This window comes from Boleophthalmus pectinirostris, unplaced genomic scaffold (assembly GCF_026225935.1).
Source record: "Boleophthalmus pectinirostris isolate CB_2022bp ecotype Guang Dong unplaced genomic scaffold, ASM2622593v1 HiC_scaffold_13, whole genome shotgun sequence".
NCBI lineage: Eukaryota > Metazoa > Chordata > Actinopteri > Gobiiformes > Gobiidae > Boleophthalmus > Boleophthalmus pectinirostris.
In genome coordinates, this window is record NW_026571036.1 from 3,758,686 (window position 1) to 3,773,881 (window position 15,196).

At 42.3% G+C, this 15,196-nt stretch overlaps 1 protein-coding gene across 1 annotated transcript in view; it reads right to left on the reverse strand.

The window, feature by feature from the left end:
• LOC110172315 (beta/gamma crystallin domain-containing protein 1-like) overlaps positions 1 to 15,196 on the reverse strand; it is a 184,750-nt gene that overhangs the window by 144,948 nt on the left and 24,606 nt on the right. The window contains exon 5 of the mRNA XM_055149441.1: positions 2,006 to 2,044. Coding sequence (XP_055005416.1) covers positions 2,006 to 2,044 — 39 coding nt within the window. The remainder of the gene's footprint in view (positions 1 to 2,005; positions 2,045 to 15,196) is intronic.

Below are 15,196 nucleotides of genomic sequence, written 5' to 3' on the forward strand. Positions count from 1 at the left end.
CCAACACTGAGCAAAAGTAGTAGTAGTAGTAGTAGTAGTAGTAGTAACATATGTAGTAGTGATACAGTAGTAATATAAATCCATTAGTCAGCAATTATTTTTTCATTCATCAACTAGTCAAACGATTATTTCTATTGTGCACTGAGAATATTTGGCCAAAATAAACCAAAATAATCAAACCAAATAAAGATTTAAATAGAGCGAGTGAACGGTTCTAAGCAGAGAAGATGTATATTTATGAGTGTATTATTTTTTATTTTTATTATTTATTATTTAGGTTTACAATTACTACAAAATTCAGCAGCACGTGTCCTGACGAGGACCAGAGGGCGGGACCACATTACACCGGTTTTAAAATCACTGCATTGGCTCCCTGTGAGTTTCAGGATCGATTTTAAAGTTCTTTTACTGGTTTTTAAATGTCTTAATGGTCTTGGGCCCTCTTATCTTTCAGAACTGCTTTTACCCTACGAACCCTCGTGGACCCTGCGCTCCTCCGGCAGCAGCTCCTGGTCATTCCCAAAGTCAGGACACACACTCACGGAGAGGAGGCGTCTTTTCAGTACTGTGGCCCTCGTCTATGGAACTGCAGCCGGAGGAGCTCAGGGCTGCAGAGAACGTTCATGTTTTTAAGAGTAGGCTCAAGACCCACCTTTTTAGCTTAACTTTTGAATGAAATGTCATATTTTTTACTTGTTTCTACTATACACATTTTAATTTATGTTTATTTATTTTAGACTTATTTTTAGGATATGCAGTGTTTCCTCTGTAGGAGCCTCTGCATCAGGAGCGGAGGTCGGCTGCAGCTGTCGGGTTCTGTCCCGTGGGCTCCTGGTGGAGGGTTGGAGCTTGGGCTTCGTCTCTCCTGGCTCCGTGGTCCTGGTGGTGGTGGACGTCTCTCTGCTCCGTTCCTGGTGGTGGAGTGGTGGACGTCTCTCTGCTCCTGTGGTGGTTCCTGGTGTGGTGGTTCCTGGTGGTGGTGGACGTCTCTCTGCTCCTGTGGTGGTTCCTGGTGGTGGTGGACGTCTCTCTGCTCCTGTGGTGGTTCCTGGTGGTGGTGGACGTCTCTCTGCTCCTGTGGTGTGGTTCCTGGTGGTGGTGGACGTCTCTCTGCTCCTGTGGGGTTCCTGGTGTGGTGGACGTCTCTGCTCCTGTGGTGGTTCCTGGTGGTGGTGGGTGGACGTCTCTCTCTCCTCTGGTGGTGGTGCTCCTGGTGGTGGTGGACGTCTCTCTGCTCCTGGTGGTGGTGGACGTCTCTCTGCGGTTCCTGTGGTGGGTTCCTGTGGTGGTTCCTGGTGGTGGTGGACGTCTCTCTGCTCCTGTGGTGGTTCCTGGTGGTGGTGGACGTCTCTCCTGTGCTCCTGGTGGTGGTGGTTCCTGGTGGTGGTGGACGTCTCTCTGCTCCTTCCCGATGTAGAAGCTCCTCTGATGATGTTTTCTCAACTGGTTCGCCTGTATTCAGCCTCACATTTTACTATGTGTCGTTTTATGTATTTTAGCAGGTTAATGTGTGTTGTGTGTGTGTGTGTGTGTGTGGGGGGGGGGTTTGGGGTTTGTGTGTCTGTGATGTTTGGTTGTGTCGAGTCGGGCAGCTGTGGGGGTTGGGTTAGTGGGTGGGTGGAAATGTGGGATTGTTTTTAATCTGTGTAAAGCACTTTGTGTTACATTTTTGTATGAAAAGTGCTTTATAAATAAAGTTTGATTGATTGATTGATTGATAAGTTTATTAGTGACAGTTTTGAGGAGGTGTTTGTGGTCTGCTCAAACTCGGACGACTAAAACTTTTAACGATCGCCGCGGCCCCATAGCTGTTACTGTCAGCCGAAATAAACTGGATTCTCTTTGCGATTACTCCCATCTGTGTGTATCTGTTTCCCGAGCCGCTTTAATGCTTTGTTTACCCCCAGAACGGCATATGACTAACAGATGTCCCGTGTAGATCTGCCAAATTCCTTCGCACCATCTTGCTTCTGTTTAAATTGGGCAAACGCGGTGCCTACGTTACCTTGCCGGGCCTCGTGTGGGATCCTTTGGCCGGTCGGATCTGCACAAAGAGAAGAGACAATAATCATCACTCAGACTGAGATCGACGCCAAGGAACATACAGGATATAAAGTTACATACAGAGCGGTTTGTTTGGGACCGAGACCGGACCAGGACCAGACCGGGCCTGAGACCGAGACCAGACCGGGACCAGACCAGGACCAGACCGGGCCTGAGACTGAGACCAGACCAGGACCAGACCGGGCCTGAGACCGGGACCAGACCGGGACCAGGTCGAGACCAGACTGGGACTGATATCAGAACTGAGACCGGGACCAGACCGAGACTGAGACCAGACCGGGACCAGAGTGGGACTGAGATCGAGACCAGACTGGGACCAGACCGGGCCTGAGACCGGGACTGAGACCGAGACCAGACCAGGACCAGGTCGGGACCAGACCGGGACTGATATCAGAACTGAGACCGGGACCAGACCGAGACTGAGACCAGACTGGGACCAGAGCGGGACTGAGATCGAGACCAGACTGGGACCAGGTCGGGACCAGACCGGGACTGAGACCAGGACTGAGATCAAAACTGAGACCGGGACCAGACCGAGACTGAGACCAGACCGGGACCAGACTGGGCCTGAGACCGGGACTGAGACCGAGACCAGACCAGGACCAGGTCGGGACCAGACTGGGACTGAGATCAAAACTGAGACCGGGACCAGACCGAGACTAAGACCAGACCGGGATCAGAGCGGGACTGAGACTGAGACCAGACCGGGACCAGACCGAGACTGAGACCGGGACTGAGACCGAGACCAGAACTGGACTAGATCGGAGCCTCAGAGCCCACGGGAGGGCCGGAGCTCGAATCTGAGGCTCGGAGTCAAAGCTCAGAGCCCGCTCTGGTCCCAGTCTGGTCCCGCTCTGGTCCCGCTCTGGTCCCAGTCTGGTCCCGCTCTGGTCCCGCTCTGGTCCCAGTCTGGTCCCGCTCTGGTCCCACTCTGGTCCCGGTCTGGTCCCGCTCTGGTCCCGGTCTGGTCCCGGACCTGGATCAGTCCTGGTTCAGTCCGTATGCAGAGCAAAAGTTCGGCATCACAGTCACAGACGTCACGTAAACGGGAAAAATTGTCCTTATGCGTTTTTTTTTTCATTTTTCATTTAAACACAAAATCTGAAAACTGAAAAAAACAATCGTTATCTGTTTTTTTCATTTTGATTTTGGAGACAAATAATGAAGAAAACTGTTTTGTTTTTTTTGTATTCTTATTTTTGGTTTTATATTGAAAAACGAATGAACGAATGATACACGAATTATTAAGTTTTAATGATTTATTTGGTTTATAAACAAAAGGAGAAGAATGAAGAAAAAAAAAACTCTGACGCAAGACTTAAACTCCATTTGTCCACCATAAAAACGAGCAAATTAACCAACTGAGCTCAAGTCCATTATGTAGTAAATCGCTTGTTTACACAGTCTTCCTGCAAATAATGTGCGGACAGGATCTCCACATGATGATGATCGTTAATGTGTTTGCTGATGATGATTCTCTCGTTGTAAAAAGGCTCACTTAAACTGCAGGGAAATTTGACACCATCGCCTCATAGTGTGAGTAAAATCTCTCAGTCGTAGAAAAGATTCTCAGGTAGAATCCACGGCAAAAGGAGAAATCCAATTTGACAACTGGACAAAAGTTTATTTGGTCGAATACGTTTCGCAGCTCATCTTGACCAATTGGATTTGTCATTTTGGAATCACTTTATAGTCAGTGTTGGGGAGTAACAGATTACATGTACCAGAGTAATCAGAGTACAAATTATGAGTAACTGTATTCAGTTACAGTTACTGTTTCAGTGAGTAGTAGTTGGATTACAGTTACTTTGTTGAAATAAATGGATTACACAGAGGGATTTTACTGTTTTCACATTTTGGGCTATATCCCTTTTTTTTTTTTTTTTTCGGTAATTCCACTCATTACCGGACACTAAACCAGGTCTGAACTAGATCTAAACCAGGTCTAAACCTTGTCTAAACCTGGTCTAAACCAGGTCTAAACCAGGTCTAAACCAGGTCTAAACCCAGGTCCAAACCCAGGTCCAAACCCCAGGTCCAAACCTGGTCTAAACCAGGTCTAAACTAGGTCTAAACTAAGTCTAAACCAGATCTAAACCAGAACTAAACCAAGACTAAACAGGTCTAAACCAGGACTAAACCAGGATTTAACAGGACTAAATCCTGCTGTGTGGACTGTGTCTCCTCTTCTATCAATAATATTTTTAATTTGGTTCAGTAAAGTCTGGGCTTTTTATTTTCTTTTAGCAGATGAAACATCTTATGTGAAGATTTCCTCGTCTTTGTTTCTCTACAGAAAATCAACTAATCCAAAGTATTCAGATTACATTACTCACTTTAAATAATTTAATGGATTACGTTACAAACTACATTTTGGGGTATGTAATCTGTAATCTGTAGGGGATTACATTTTAAAAGTCACCTTCCCAACACTGTTTATAGTCCATGTTTCTGTTGTAAATGTGCAACCACAGAAACACCGCGGCACAGAGACAGAGACTCACTAAAACATCCATCATGCACAAGATTGTTTGGTTTGACGATAAGAAGACAAAGCACTTGAAAACAATTCATATATCAGGTTTTTGATCACTTTAAATGGTCCCACATGTGACTTTTGGAGGAAGATCGGTCATTTGTTTGTCTCTATGGAGATGTTATTGTTTTTTTACAGTACTGTATGACATTAAACATTCATCTGTTTGCTAAAGAGACAATGGTCACTGCCGCCACCAAGACAAGGAAGTTACAGGTATAGATTGTTTATATAAATGGACATAGTTAAAATAGGAAGTGAGCGTGGGTGTGCTTCCGGCTCCACTGACTCTAGCTCCATTTCACTCTGTATTGAAAAAAACAAAACAAAACGTTGCCCCATTGTTTTGCGAGTCTCAAGTAAGTCTCAAGTCTTTGACCTCAAGTCCGAGTCAAGTCCCAAGTCAAAGACAAGCAAGTCCATGTCAAGTCTCGAGTCACTAGCCTGTAAGTCCAAGTCAAGTCCAAGTCGTCTGCTTTGAGCCTCAAGTCATTTCAAGTCTTTAAACCAAAGTACCAAATATAGCTTAGATTTTTGCAGTTTATAAGAATTTTAAACTAAATTGTACTTATTTATTGAAGTATTTATATAAGAGTATTTATACAAGAAATGCTATTTTTTCCTTTTTAAATGTCTGGTCAAGATCTTAGTGTGCATCATTACAGTGAGAATAGAAAGAATTCAGATTTAACGGTGCTAAATAACAGTTATTTTGTCATGAAGGATCATGTTCTCTGTAGTTCTGTCTGTTTTAGTGTATTGTACTTTATATTACTGTAGTACATTTGAGTATCACAGTACTTCATTTACATCCAAAGTAAATAAACAGAGAAGTGGGAGGAACATGTTCCAGTTTGTTTCTGTAAAATTCAGCTTTGGATTTATTAAATGTAAAGAGAAAAGTATTTTCTAAAAACATGTATATTTTTAGGGGAAGCATCGAGTCTTCTCAAGTCACAGGTCTCAAGTCCAAGTCAAGTCCAGCACCAGAGTCATTAATCTTCAAGTCCGAGTCGAGTCCCAAGTCTCAAGTCCTAAAATTAGTAACTCAAGTCTGACTCGAGTCTAAGTCAAGTCCCCATGTCTGGTGCATAATAACCCGCTCCACATGATCCAGTTATTTTAATTCACTATTTTGACCCTAAATTAAGATATGAGCATTAAAGGTTGTATGGAGGATTTTTTTCAAATTGTCAATGAAAGTTTAAAATACCAGTACAGAGACGCAGCAGCCTCGTAATTATGATGACCAAAAAAAAAAAAGAATGAAAATCTATCAACTGTGGACGTAGTGAGGCCAGATAAACATCAGCCAATAGAAAACAAGGCTACCTCATTTCCTATTGGCTGTTAGGTTGTCAATCAAACTCCCTACGTTTCTAGTGTAACTGACTCGTCGGTGCGCGGGGATTATGTAGTTTATGCAGCAGTTTTTAGAGAATTTTTCAAACTGTAGCTTCCTCGCATTCGCACAAAGTTTGTTGCGATGGCGGACGAGAATCAACGACCGGTTCGCCGTAAAAGAAAGTCAATTTTTGAGGTCGCTGAAAGAAGAGAAGGGGAAAAGGAGCCAAGACAAACTGAGGTGATTCTTGGAGATTTCTTCCAGCGATTGGACGAATGAAGCAGATGAACGGTCTAAAAACTGATGCGCTGGTCGATAAATTATTTCTAAACAGGTCACTTCAACAGTAATTCTGAACATGCACTGGATGTAAACAAGCGTGATTTCTAGAGTAAAGAGGCGGGAGGAGATGTTTCTACTGAAGGAGCGGTGGAGGAGGAAGGTGGTGTCACTCATGCACAACATTTGAAAAAGGACTGTCACTGTATGTCACTTCCCTTAAAAAAATCCTCTATACAACCTTTAATAACAAACAAATCACGCGCCTTCCTTTTCTGAGGTCTTTGATTGACAGCGTTGCTAAACAAAAAATGTTGTCTTACTGTGGAACATTCCAGGAAAAGCAATAAAATCTCTAAAAACGAAAACAGGCGGTGGCAGAAAAGTGACTCAGTTCACCTCTAAGTCTGGCCAATACTGACTTTGATGTTATTTGGTTCTTTTTTTCAGACCAAGACTTTGATCGTTGGGAGAATTAACGATAGATTTTTTTATGAATCATTAACATTTTTGTATAATAAGTATCATCATTATTATTACTATTACTAATCTGCATGAATGAACTCAACTTTACAACATATAAACATCACAACTCTAGAGCCACATCAGCCCGTTTGACATTATAATGTGTTTAATGCAGATTTGCACAAGTCTCACAGAAACGAAACTTAAAACCGCACGGATAATTTGCATAAACTAAGCGAAGAAAAAAAAAAAACGCTCTTGTGTCGCTGATGTGGTTCAGCTTCTGTGGGACTAAAGGACACGACTCAGTGGAATATGAGTGTTCTTTCTGTGACAGGGGGATGTTGATGCTGATGGTGAGTCTGTTCTGTTTGTGTCGCGATGTTTTCAAAGGTCGTACGTGTGCAGGTTTAGCTCAGCTCTTTATGTTGCAGTAACTGGGATACTGAGTTTACATGCACCATGACCAAACCGGGACACTGATGTGCTGTAAATAGGGGTGTCAAATTATCCCGTTAATTGCGATTAATTAATTACAGTCATGTTTAGCGCGTTATGTTTTTTAATCGCGTTAATCTCATTTTTAATCTCTAACTTTACTGTTTCTCTATGCGAGTTGCTTTGTTATAAAATCTGTTTTTATGTGTTGTTGGGACAACAACACACACAAAAAAAACACATTTATAACTTTTTTTATTTCGGTAATTCCACTCATTGCCGGAAACCCACACAAAACGCGCGCAGTAAGAGCGATGTAAACGTCATGGACGAGATCGAAGAGTCAGTAGAACAGAGCAGCAGTGCACAGGTAAAAACACATTCGTGTCTTGGAAATTCTTCTCCCGACGTGAAATATAAAAGAAAATAACAAATATAAAATCGCCTACAACTTAAATGTCACTGGTGAAAACAACCTGCATAGACTCATGATGTCTGCACTACTGTCCTATACACAAACACACAAAACACACACAAACACACACACACACACAACACACACAACACGCACACAACACACACAAACACACACACACACAAACACAACACACACAACACACACACACAACACACACACACAACACACACACAACACACACACACAAACACACACAAACACAAACAAACACACACACAAACACACACAACACACACACACACACACACACACACACACACAACACACACAACACACACACAACACACACACACACACACACAAACACACACAACACACACACACACACACACACACACACCTTCATCATCGTCATTCAACCTGAGAATGCGCGGACCACGTTTCCTTCTGTAGTTACTGCGCGGACACCGACGTGCTCCCGTGAGCCGCGTACGTGTTCTCGCGTACGCGCGTAAACCGCGCTTCCTCCTGTGCCTCTAAACCAGAACTAACACCAACGACTAAAACCAGGACTAAATCCCAGGACTAAACCAGGACTAAAACCAGGTCTAAAACCAGGTCTAAACTAGGACTAAACCAGGACTAAAACCAGTGATCTCATATATAAAGCATTTCTCTATCAATAATATTTTTAATATGGTTAAGGAAAGACTGGACTTTTTATTGTCTTTAAGTCGACAAAAGTTATTATGTTCAGATTTCCTCGTCTTTGCTACTTTACAGCAAACAGTTTCTTATTCATGGAGACTTGGGCTCAACAGCCAATTTGGAGAGATTTGTTAAACAATAAATGACTTTATAAAGTCACTTTTTTTAAATCTATATCAGTCTTTTGATCTGCCACAATAATGTAATAATGAATTTAAATGAAAATACCTCAAATTGAAGCTTTTCTCAGCAATTTTTAGGTGAGATTAAAAAGAGATTAATTAGATTAATTAATTACAGATCATAATTAATTAATCTCTCAATTTTTTTTAATCGCATGACAGCACTAGCTGTAAACACACTCACTGAGTGGAACAGTGTCTCCAAGAGGTGCCAGTGTTTGTTTTGTCAGACGCAGCTTCATATCTACACACAGAAACCTACATTCAGTTTGTCGATTAGAAATGAATGTAATCGACGAAATTTTTTATGATCAATTATCGATTAGTCAACTAATCACGCCCATCCCTAGTTTCGACCGCTCCCTGTGTGCTTCCTCAGAGTTACGTGATGTTGCTATAAAGCACAGGTGTCAAACATACGGCCCGGGGGCCAGATCCGGCCCTCCAAGACCTTTAATCTGGCCCTCGGCTGATTTTCTACTAAAATATTTTAATTATATTTTCAATTAAAATCTTGTTAATTTTCTGTGGTGTTTATCACAGCAGCGTCTCCAGCGTCTCTGTACGTGGCCCCTCCCACCAGAGCAGCACAAATGAAGACTTGTCTCTTTCCAAACGCTCTTAAAGGACGATCGTTTTGACTGTTGACCGTGACACCCTCATCAGAAAAATGTCCAACATGAGAAAAGTGGAGCTGAGTGCAGGATTTTACAACAAAAATGGACTTATTCCTGTTTACATACAAGTTCATGTTAAAACTTTGTGCTGAAATTGTATTTTTCTTAAAGCTTCAGGTTGTTCATAATAATATAATATTTTGTAAAAGAAAGAGTTCATCAATTAAAAAATATTTCTGTAATAGATTTGTGTTTTTCTGCACAAATATTTGAACTTATTGTTATTTTTGGGGTTTATATGACATGAGTTTTCTGATCCGGCCCCTTTGGGATCAAAGTAGGTTGGATACGACCCCCAGACCAAAATGAGTTTGACACCTCTGCTATAAGGTGTCGTTCAGCTGATTTATACTGATTTTGGCACCGGCGGAGGCAGGACGACAGCGCCACCTGCAGTCCCACTTCCTCAGGACAGTATCCCGGGTGTGTGAGAGTAAAAAAGCCCCTCGTCCCGGTTTATCGTCCCGTGGGCACGTTTCCGTATTTCGATTGCCTCTTTAATCCAGCGACGGTGTTTGTTTTCCTCTGTCCCAGTACATAATATGTTTCTCTCTTTTACAGCGTCACAAACGGACGATTTAAGTTGTTCCTGTTGTTTGTGTTTTGTTGTTCGTGTGCTGTTTAAATCAGCTTAACCAAACACACCACAGCAACATCACGTGACTCTGATGAAGACCACAAATGAGCACTCGAAACTGTCAGGTATGAAAACGAACTCTTGGCCTGAAAAAAGAACATAATAACATAAATTACCGGAAAACCTAATGAACCTCACTGGACTAACACTGACTTTTTTTTTCCCCCAGCAGACGAACCATGATATTCTGTTCGGCGTTTTTACCAGAGCTGTGCAAAAATGTGCCTGAGAATGTCTTGGCTGAAGTTCAAAAATCAGACGTGAAAGGACTGCAAAAACGAACCACAAAGGGCTCGTTTTGACAAAAATTATATATAATTATCTGTTGTTTTGTGTGTAGTTAAAACACAGAGAGGGCATCTGACACACAGGAACATTTCAGAACATGTTTGTGGAGATCCAAACCGCATTTCAGACTTTCAGAACACACATTTGCAGGCTTTGTTGTGGCCTAATTGCTATTCAAGGAGTTTTCACGAGGAGCGCTGGTGCTGTTTATCAGAAGTGGCAGGTGCGGAGAGTTACCGAAGGCTAAATAAGTAAATAAATGTTGCGTTTTGGACATTTTAAAGCGGGATGCTCTGATAGCGAAGGCCAATGCATCAGACGAGACATCTCCTATTCTAGTACTTGAACAGAGATCATTTTCAGAGCTCGGTAGAGGAGCGGAAACGCATTACTCACAGACTTAATGTGTCCTCCTTGTGTCTCCACGGGGTTTTATTCTGTGTAAAAGCCTTTAACCCTGTAGTTTAAACATCTACAAATGTCCTGAAGTACGATTCAATTCAAAATAAAGTCTAAATCGAGGCTGCGGTGCTAAAACTCTTTGTTAAACCGCTTCTTCTTGTGCAAAGTTCATATGAAACTAGGGATGGGCGTGATTAATCGATAATTGATCATTAAGAATTTCATCGATTACGTTCATTTTAATCGACAAACCGAATGTAGGTTGCTGTGTGTATCGTGACCAAACAGGTGTGTACATGTAGCTCTGCACTCAGAAGGAGCGAGCAAACACAAACAGTGGGTCAGTCTGCAACGCAAATGCGGATTTAACGATGATTTGTACAAGAAATTCCACACTTTCCGTTGCGTTGGGACAAGTGTGAGTCCATGTGCACAGTGGATAAAGCAGCACATATGTTTCTGTGTCCAGTGGGAAAAAGTTTTACCAGGTGAGAGTCGCTCAATGTGGATGACGAGGCCCCGCCCCCCTCCCCCCGTACGCTGTCCTGGTTTTGACAAACACAAATCTGGTCACACTGACCTGTGTTCACCTGAGTCATGTCTTTTAATCCGACACAAGTTGAACCACATCAGCGACACAAGAGCTGGAGTTTTATCTTCGCTTAGTTTCTGCAAATTAACGATGTGGTTTTAAGTTTCGTTTTTGTGAGATTTGAACAAAACTGCGTTAAACACATTATAATGTCAAACGGGCTGATGTGGCTCTAGAGTCGTTACGGTTTATATGTCATAAAGTTGAATGTATTTATGCAGATTAGTGCAGATAGTAATAATAATGATGATCATTTTAATATAAACACGTTAATGATTAATCGACAATCGATCGTTAATTCTTCCGACGATCGATTAAGAAAATTTAATCGAATGCCCATCACTATATGAAACACAAACATTTTAATCACCGTAACAGTGAAAATGTCAAATGTGGCACATGAACGAGTTTCCTTCCTCTGAACAAGCAACAAAACTGTAGCTGTAACAAAATAATTTAGTCAAATAGACCAGAAAATGCACTTGGTGATATGTCGATACAGCAGCCCACGATATCGATACTGTATCATCACATTAAACGATACGATATATTGATATTTTGATATTTTTGCACACTCCAAGTCTCCATGAGGTTCTATTCTGTGTAAACCCGACAATTTAGACGTCTACAAACATGTGTCTCCGTGTCTTCATAACGCTCGTCAGAAACTTTGAAATCATTTATTTTTCAAAGTCATTAAAGTTCCTCTAAACACCAAAATCACTTTTTTCTACTGATTATCTGCGTAAATGAGTCTAAAATAGAAATGAAATAAATGGACACAGAGGGATTTTCTTGTTTTTACATTTTGGGCTATTCCCCTTCTTTTTTTTTTTTTTTTGGTAATTCCACTCATTGCCGGAAACTGAACCAGGTCTAAACCAGGACTAAACCAGGACTAAACCAGGTCTAAACCAGGTCTAAACCAGGACTAAACCAGGACTAAACCAGGTCTAAACCAGGACTAAACCAGGACTAAACCAGGACTAAACCAGGTCTAAACCACGTCTAAACCCAGGTCTAAACCAGGACTAAACCAGGACTAAACCAGGACTAAACCAGGTCTAAACCAGGTCTAAACCCAGGTCTAAACCAGGACTAAACCAGGTCTAAACCAGGTCTAAACCAGGACTAAAAAAGGACTAAACCAGGACTAAACCAGGTCTAAACCAGGTCTAAACCAGGTCTAAACCCAGGTCTAAACCAGGACTAAACCAGGACTAAACCAGGTCTAAACCAGGACTAAACCAGGAATAAACCAGGTCTAAACCAGGACTAAACCAGGACTAAACCCAGGTCTAAACCAGGTCTAAACCAGGTCTAAAATCAGGACTAAACCAGGACTAAACCAGGACTAAACCAGGTCTAAACCAGGACTAAACCAGGAATAAACCAGGACTAAACCAGGAATAAATCAGGTATAAACCAGGTCTAAACCAGGTCTAAACCAGGTCTAAAACCAGGACTAAACCAAGACTAAACCAGGTCTAAACCAGGACTACACCAGGATTACACCAGGTCTAAACCAGGACTACACCAGGATTACACCAGGTCTAAACCAGGTCTAAACCGGGTCTAATCCAGGTCTAAACTCAGCTCCAAACCAGGTCTAAACCAGGTCTAAACCGGGTCTAAACCAGGTCTCAAATAGGATTTAACAGGACTAAATCCTGCTGTGTGGACGTGTCTCCTCTTCTTCTTCTATCAATAATATTTTTAATTTGGTTCAGTAAAGTTTGGGCTTTTTATTTTCTTTTATAAGACAAAACATCTTATTTTAACATTTCCTTGTCTTTGCTTCTCTACAGCAAACCAAGTAATCCAAAGTATTCAGATTACATTACTCACTTTAAGTAATTTAATGGATTACGTTACTAACTACATTTTGATGTGTGTAATCTGTAATCTGTAGGGGATTACATTTTAAAAGTCACCTTCCCGACGAAAAATAAGCTTTGCCGGGATCAAAAGCGCTAAGTATGTCCCAGAGTGCAGCATTAATGTCCGTATCTCCATGGAAACGAGCAGCAGGTAACACCAGGGCGAGTTTGAAGTCAGATCTGTGAGGAGCTGATATTAAAGTTCACGTTCATTTAATCGAAAGTGCAAACGTAGCGGCGAAACTGTTATTAACATCGTGCTTATGGAAGATGTATTTTCATTTTCTTCTCTGACTCAACTGGAGACTAGAGCTCGAGAACATCCATGACCTGAAGCACGAACAGGCACTTAAGACGAGGCCACGAGTCCAGGGCCCATATTTATTATAAAACTATGTTACACTGACCAATAAAGTCCTGGTTTAGTCCTGGTTTAGTCCTGGTTTTGGTCAGGCTCAGTTCAGGCTTCATCCTAGTTTAGTCCAGATTTAATCCTTTTTTATCTGGTCTAGTTTTGGTTTTGTCCTGGTCTAGTCCTGGTTAAGTCCTGGTTTAGTCCTGGTTTAGTCCTGGTGTAGTCCTGGTTTATAACTGGTTTATTCTAGGTTTAGTCCGGGCTCGGTCCAGGCTTCGTCGTAGTTTAGTCCAGGCTTAGTCTTGGTTTTGATGTTGGTTTAGTCCTGGTTTAGTCTAGGTTTAGTCCAGGTTTAGTCCAGACTCAGTCCAGGCTTCGTCCAGGTTTAGTCCAGACTCAGTCCAGGCTTCGTCCAGGTTTAGTCCAGACTTAGTTGTGGGTTTGTCCTAGTCTGGTCCTGTTTTAGAACTGGTTTTGTCTTGGTTTAGTCTGGGTTTAGTCCAGATTTAGTCCAGGCTCAGTCCAGGCTTCGTCCTGGTTTACTCCAGGCTTGGTCATAGTTTTGTCCTGGTCTAGTCCTGGTTTAGTTCTGGTTTAGTTCTGGTGCAGAACTGGTGTAGTCCTGGTTTAGAACTGGTTTAGTCTAGGCTCAGTCCAGACTTCGTCCTAGTTTAGTCCAGATTTAATCCTTTTTTATCTGGTCTAGTTTTGGTTTTGTCCTGGTCTAGTCCTGGTTTAGTCCAGGTTTAGTCCAAGCTCAGTCCAGGCTTTGTCCAGGTTTAGTCCAGACTTATTTTAGAACTAGTTTAGTCTAGGTTTAGTCTAGATTTAGTCCAGGCTTCTTCCTGGTTTACTTCAGAAGGCTTACTCATAGTTTTGTCCTGGTCTAGTCCTGGTTAAGTCCTGATTAAGTCCTGGTTTAGTCCTGGTTTAGTCCTGGTTTAGTCCTGCTGTAGTCCTGGTTTATAACTGGTTTATTCTAGGTTTAGTCCGGGCTCGGTCCAGGCTTCGTCCTAGTTTAGTCCAGATTTAATCCTTTTTTATCTGGTCTAGTTTTGGTTTTGTCCTGGTCTAGTCCTGGTTTAGTTCTGGTTTAGTTCTGGTGCAGAACTGGTGTAGTCCTGGTTTAGAACTGGTTTAGTCTAGGCTCAGTCCAGACTTCGTCCTAGTTTAGTCCAGATTTAATCCTTTTTTATCTGGTCTAGTTTTGGTTTTGTCCTGGTCTAGTCCTGGTTTAGTCCAGGTTTAGTCCAAGCTCAGTCCAGGCTTTGTCCAGGTTTAGTCCAGACTTATTTTAGAACTAGTTTAGTCTAGGTTTAGTCTAGATTTAGTCCAGGCTTCTTCCTGGTTTACTTCAGAAGGCTTACTCATAGTTTTGTCCTGGTCTAGTCCTGGTTAAGTCCTGGTTTAGTCCTGGTTTAGTCCTGGTTTAGTCCTGGTTTAGTCCTGGTGTAGTCCTGGTTTATAACTGGTTTATTCTAGGTTTAGTTCGGGCTCGGTCCAGGCTTCGTCGTAGTTTAGTCCAGGCTTAGTCTTGGTTTTGATGTTGGTTTAGTCCTGGTTTAGTCTAGGTTTAGTCCAGGTTTAGTCCAGACTCAGTCCAGGCTTCGTCCAGGTTTAGTCCAGACTTAGTTGTGGGTTTGTCCTAGTCTGGTCCTGTTTTAGAACTGGTTTTGTCTTGGTTTAGTCTGGGTTTAGTCCAGATTTAGTCCAGGCTCAGTCCAGGCTTCGTCCTGGTTTACTCCAGGCTTGGTCATAGTTGTGTCCTGGTCTAGTCCTGGTTTAGTTCTGGTTTAGTTCTGGTGCAGAACTGGTGTAGTCCTGGTTTAGTTCTGGTTTAGTTCTGCTGCAGAACTGGTGTAGTCCTGGTTTAGAACTGGTTTAGTCTAGGCTCAGTCCAGACTTCGTCCTAGTTTAGTCCAGATTTAAT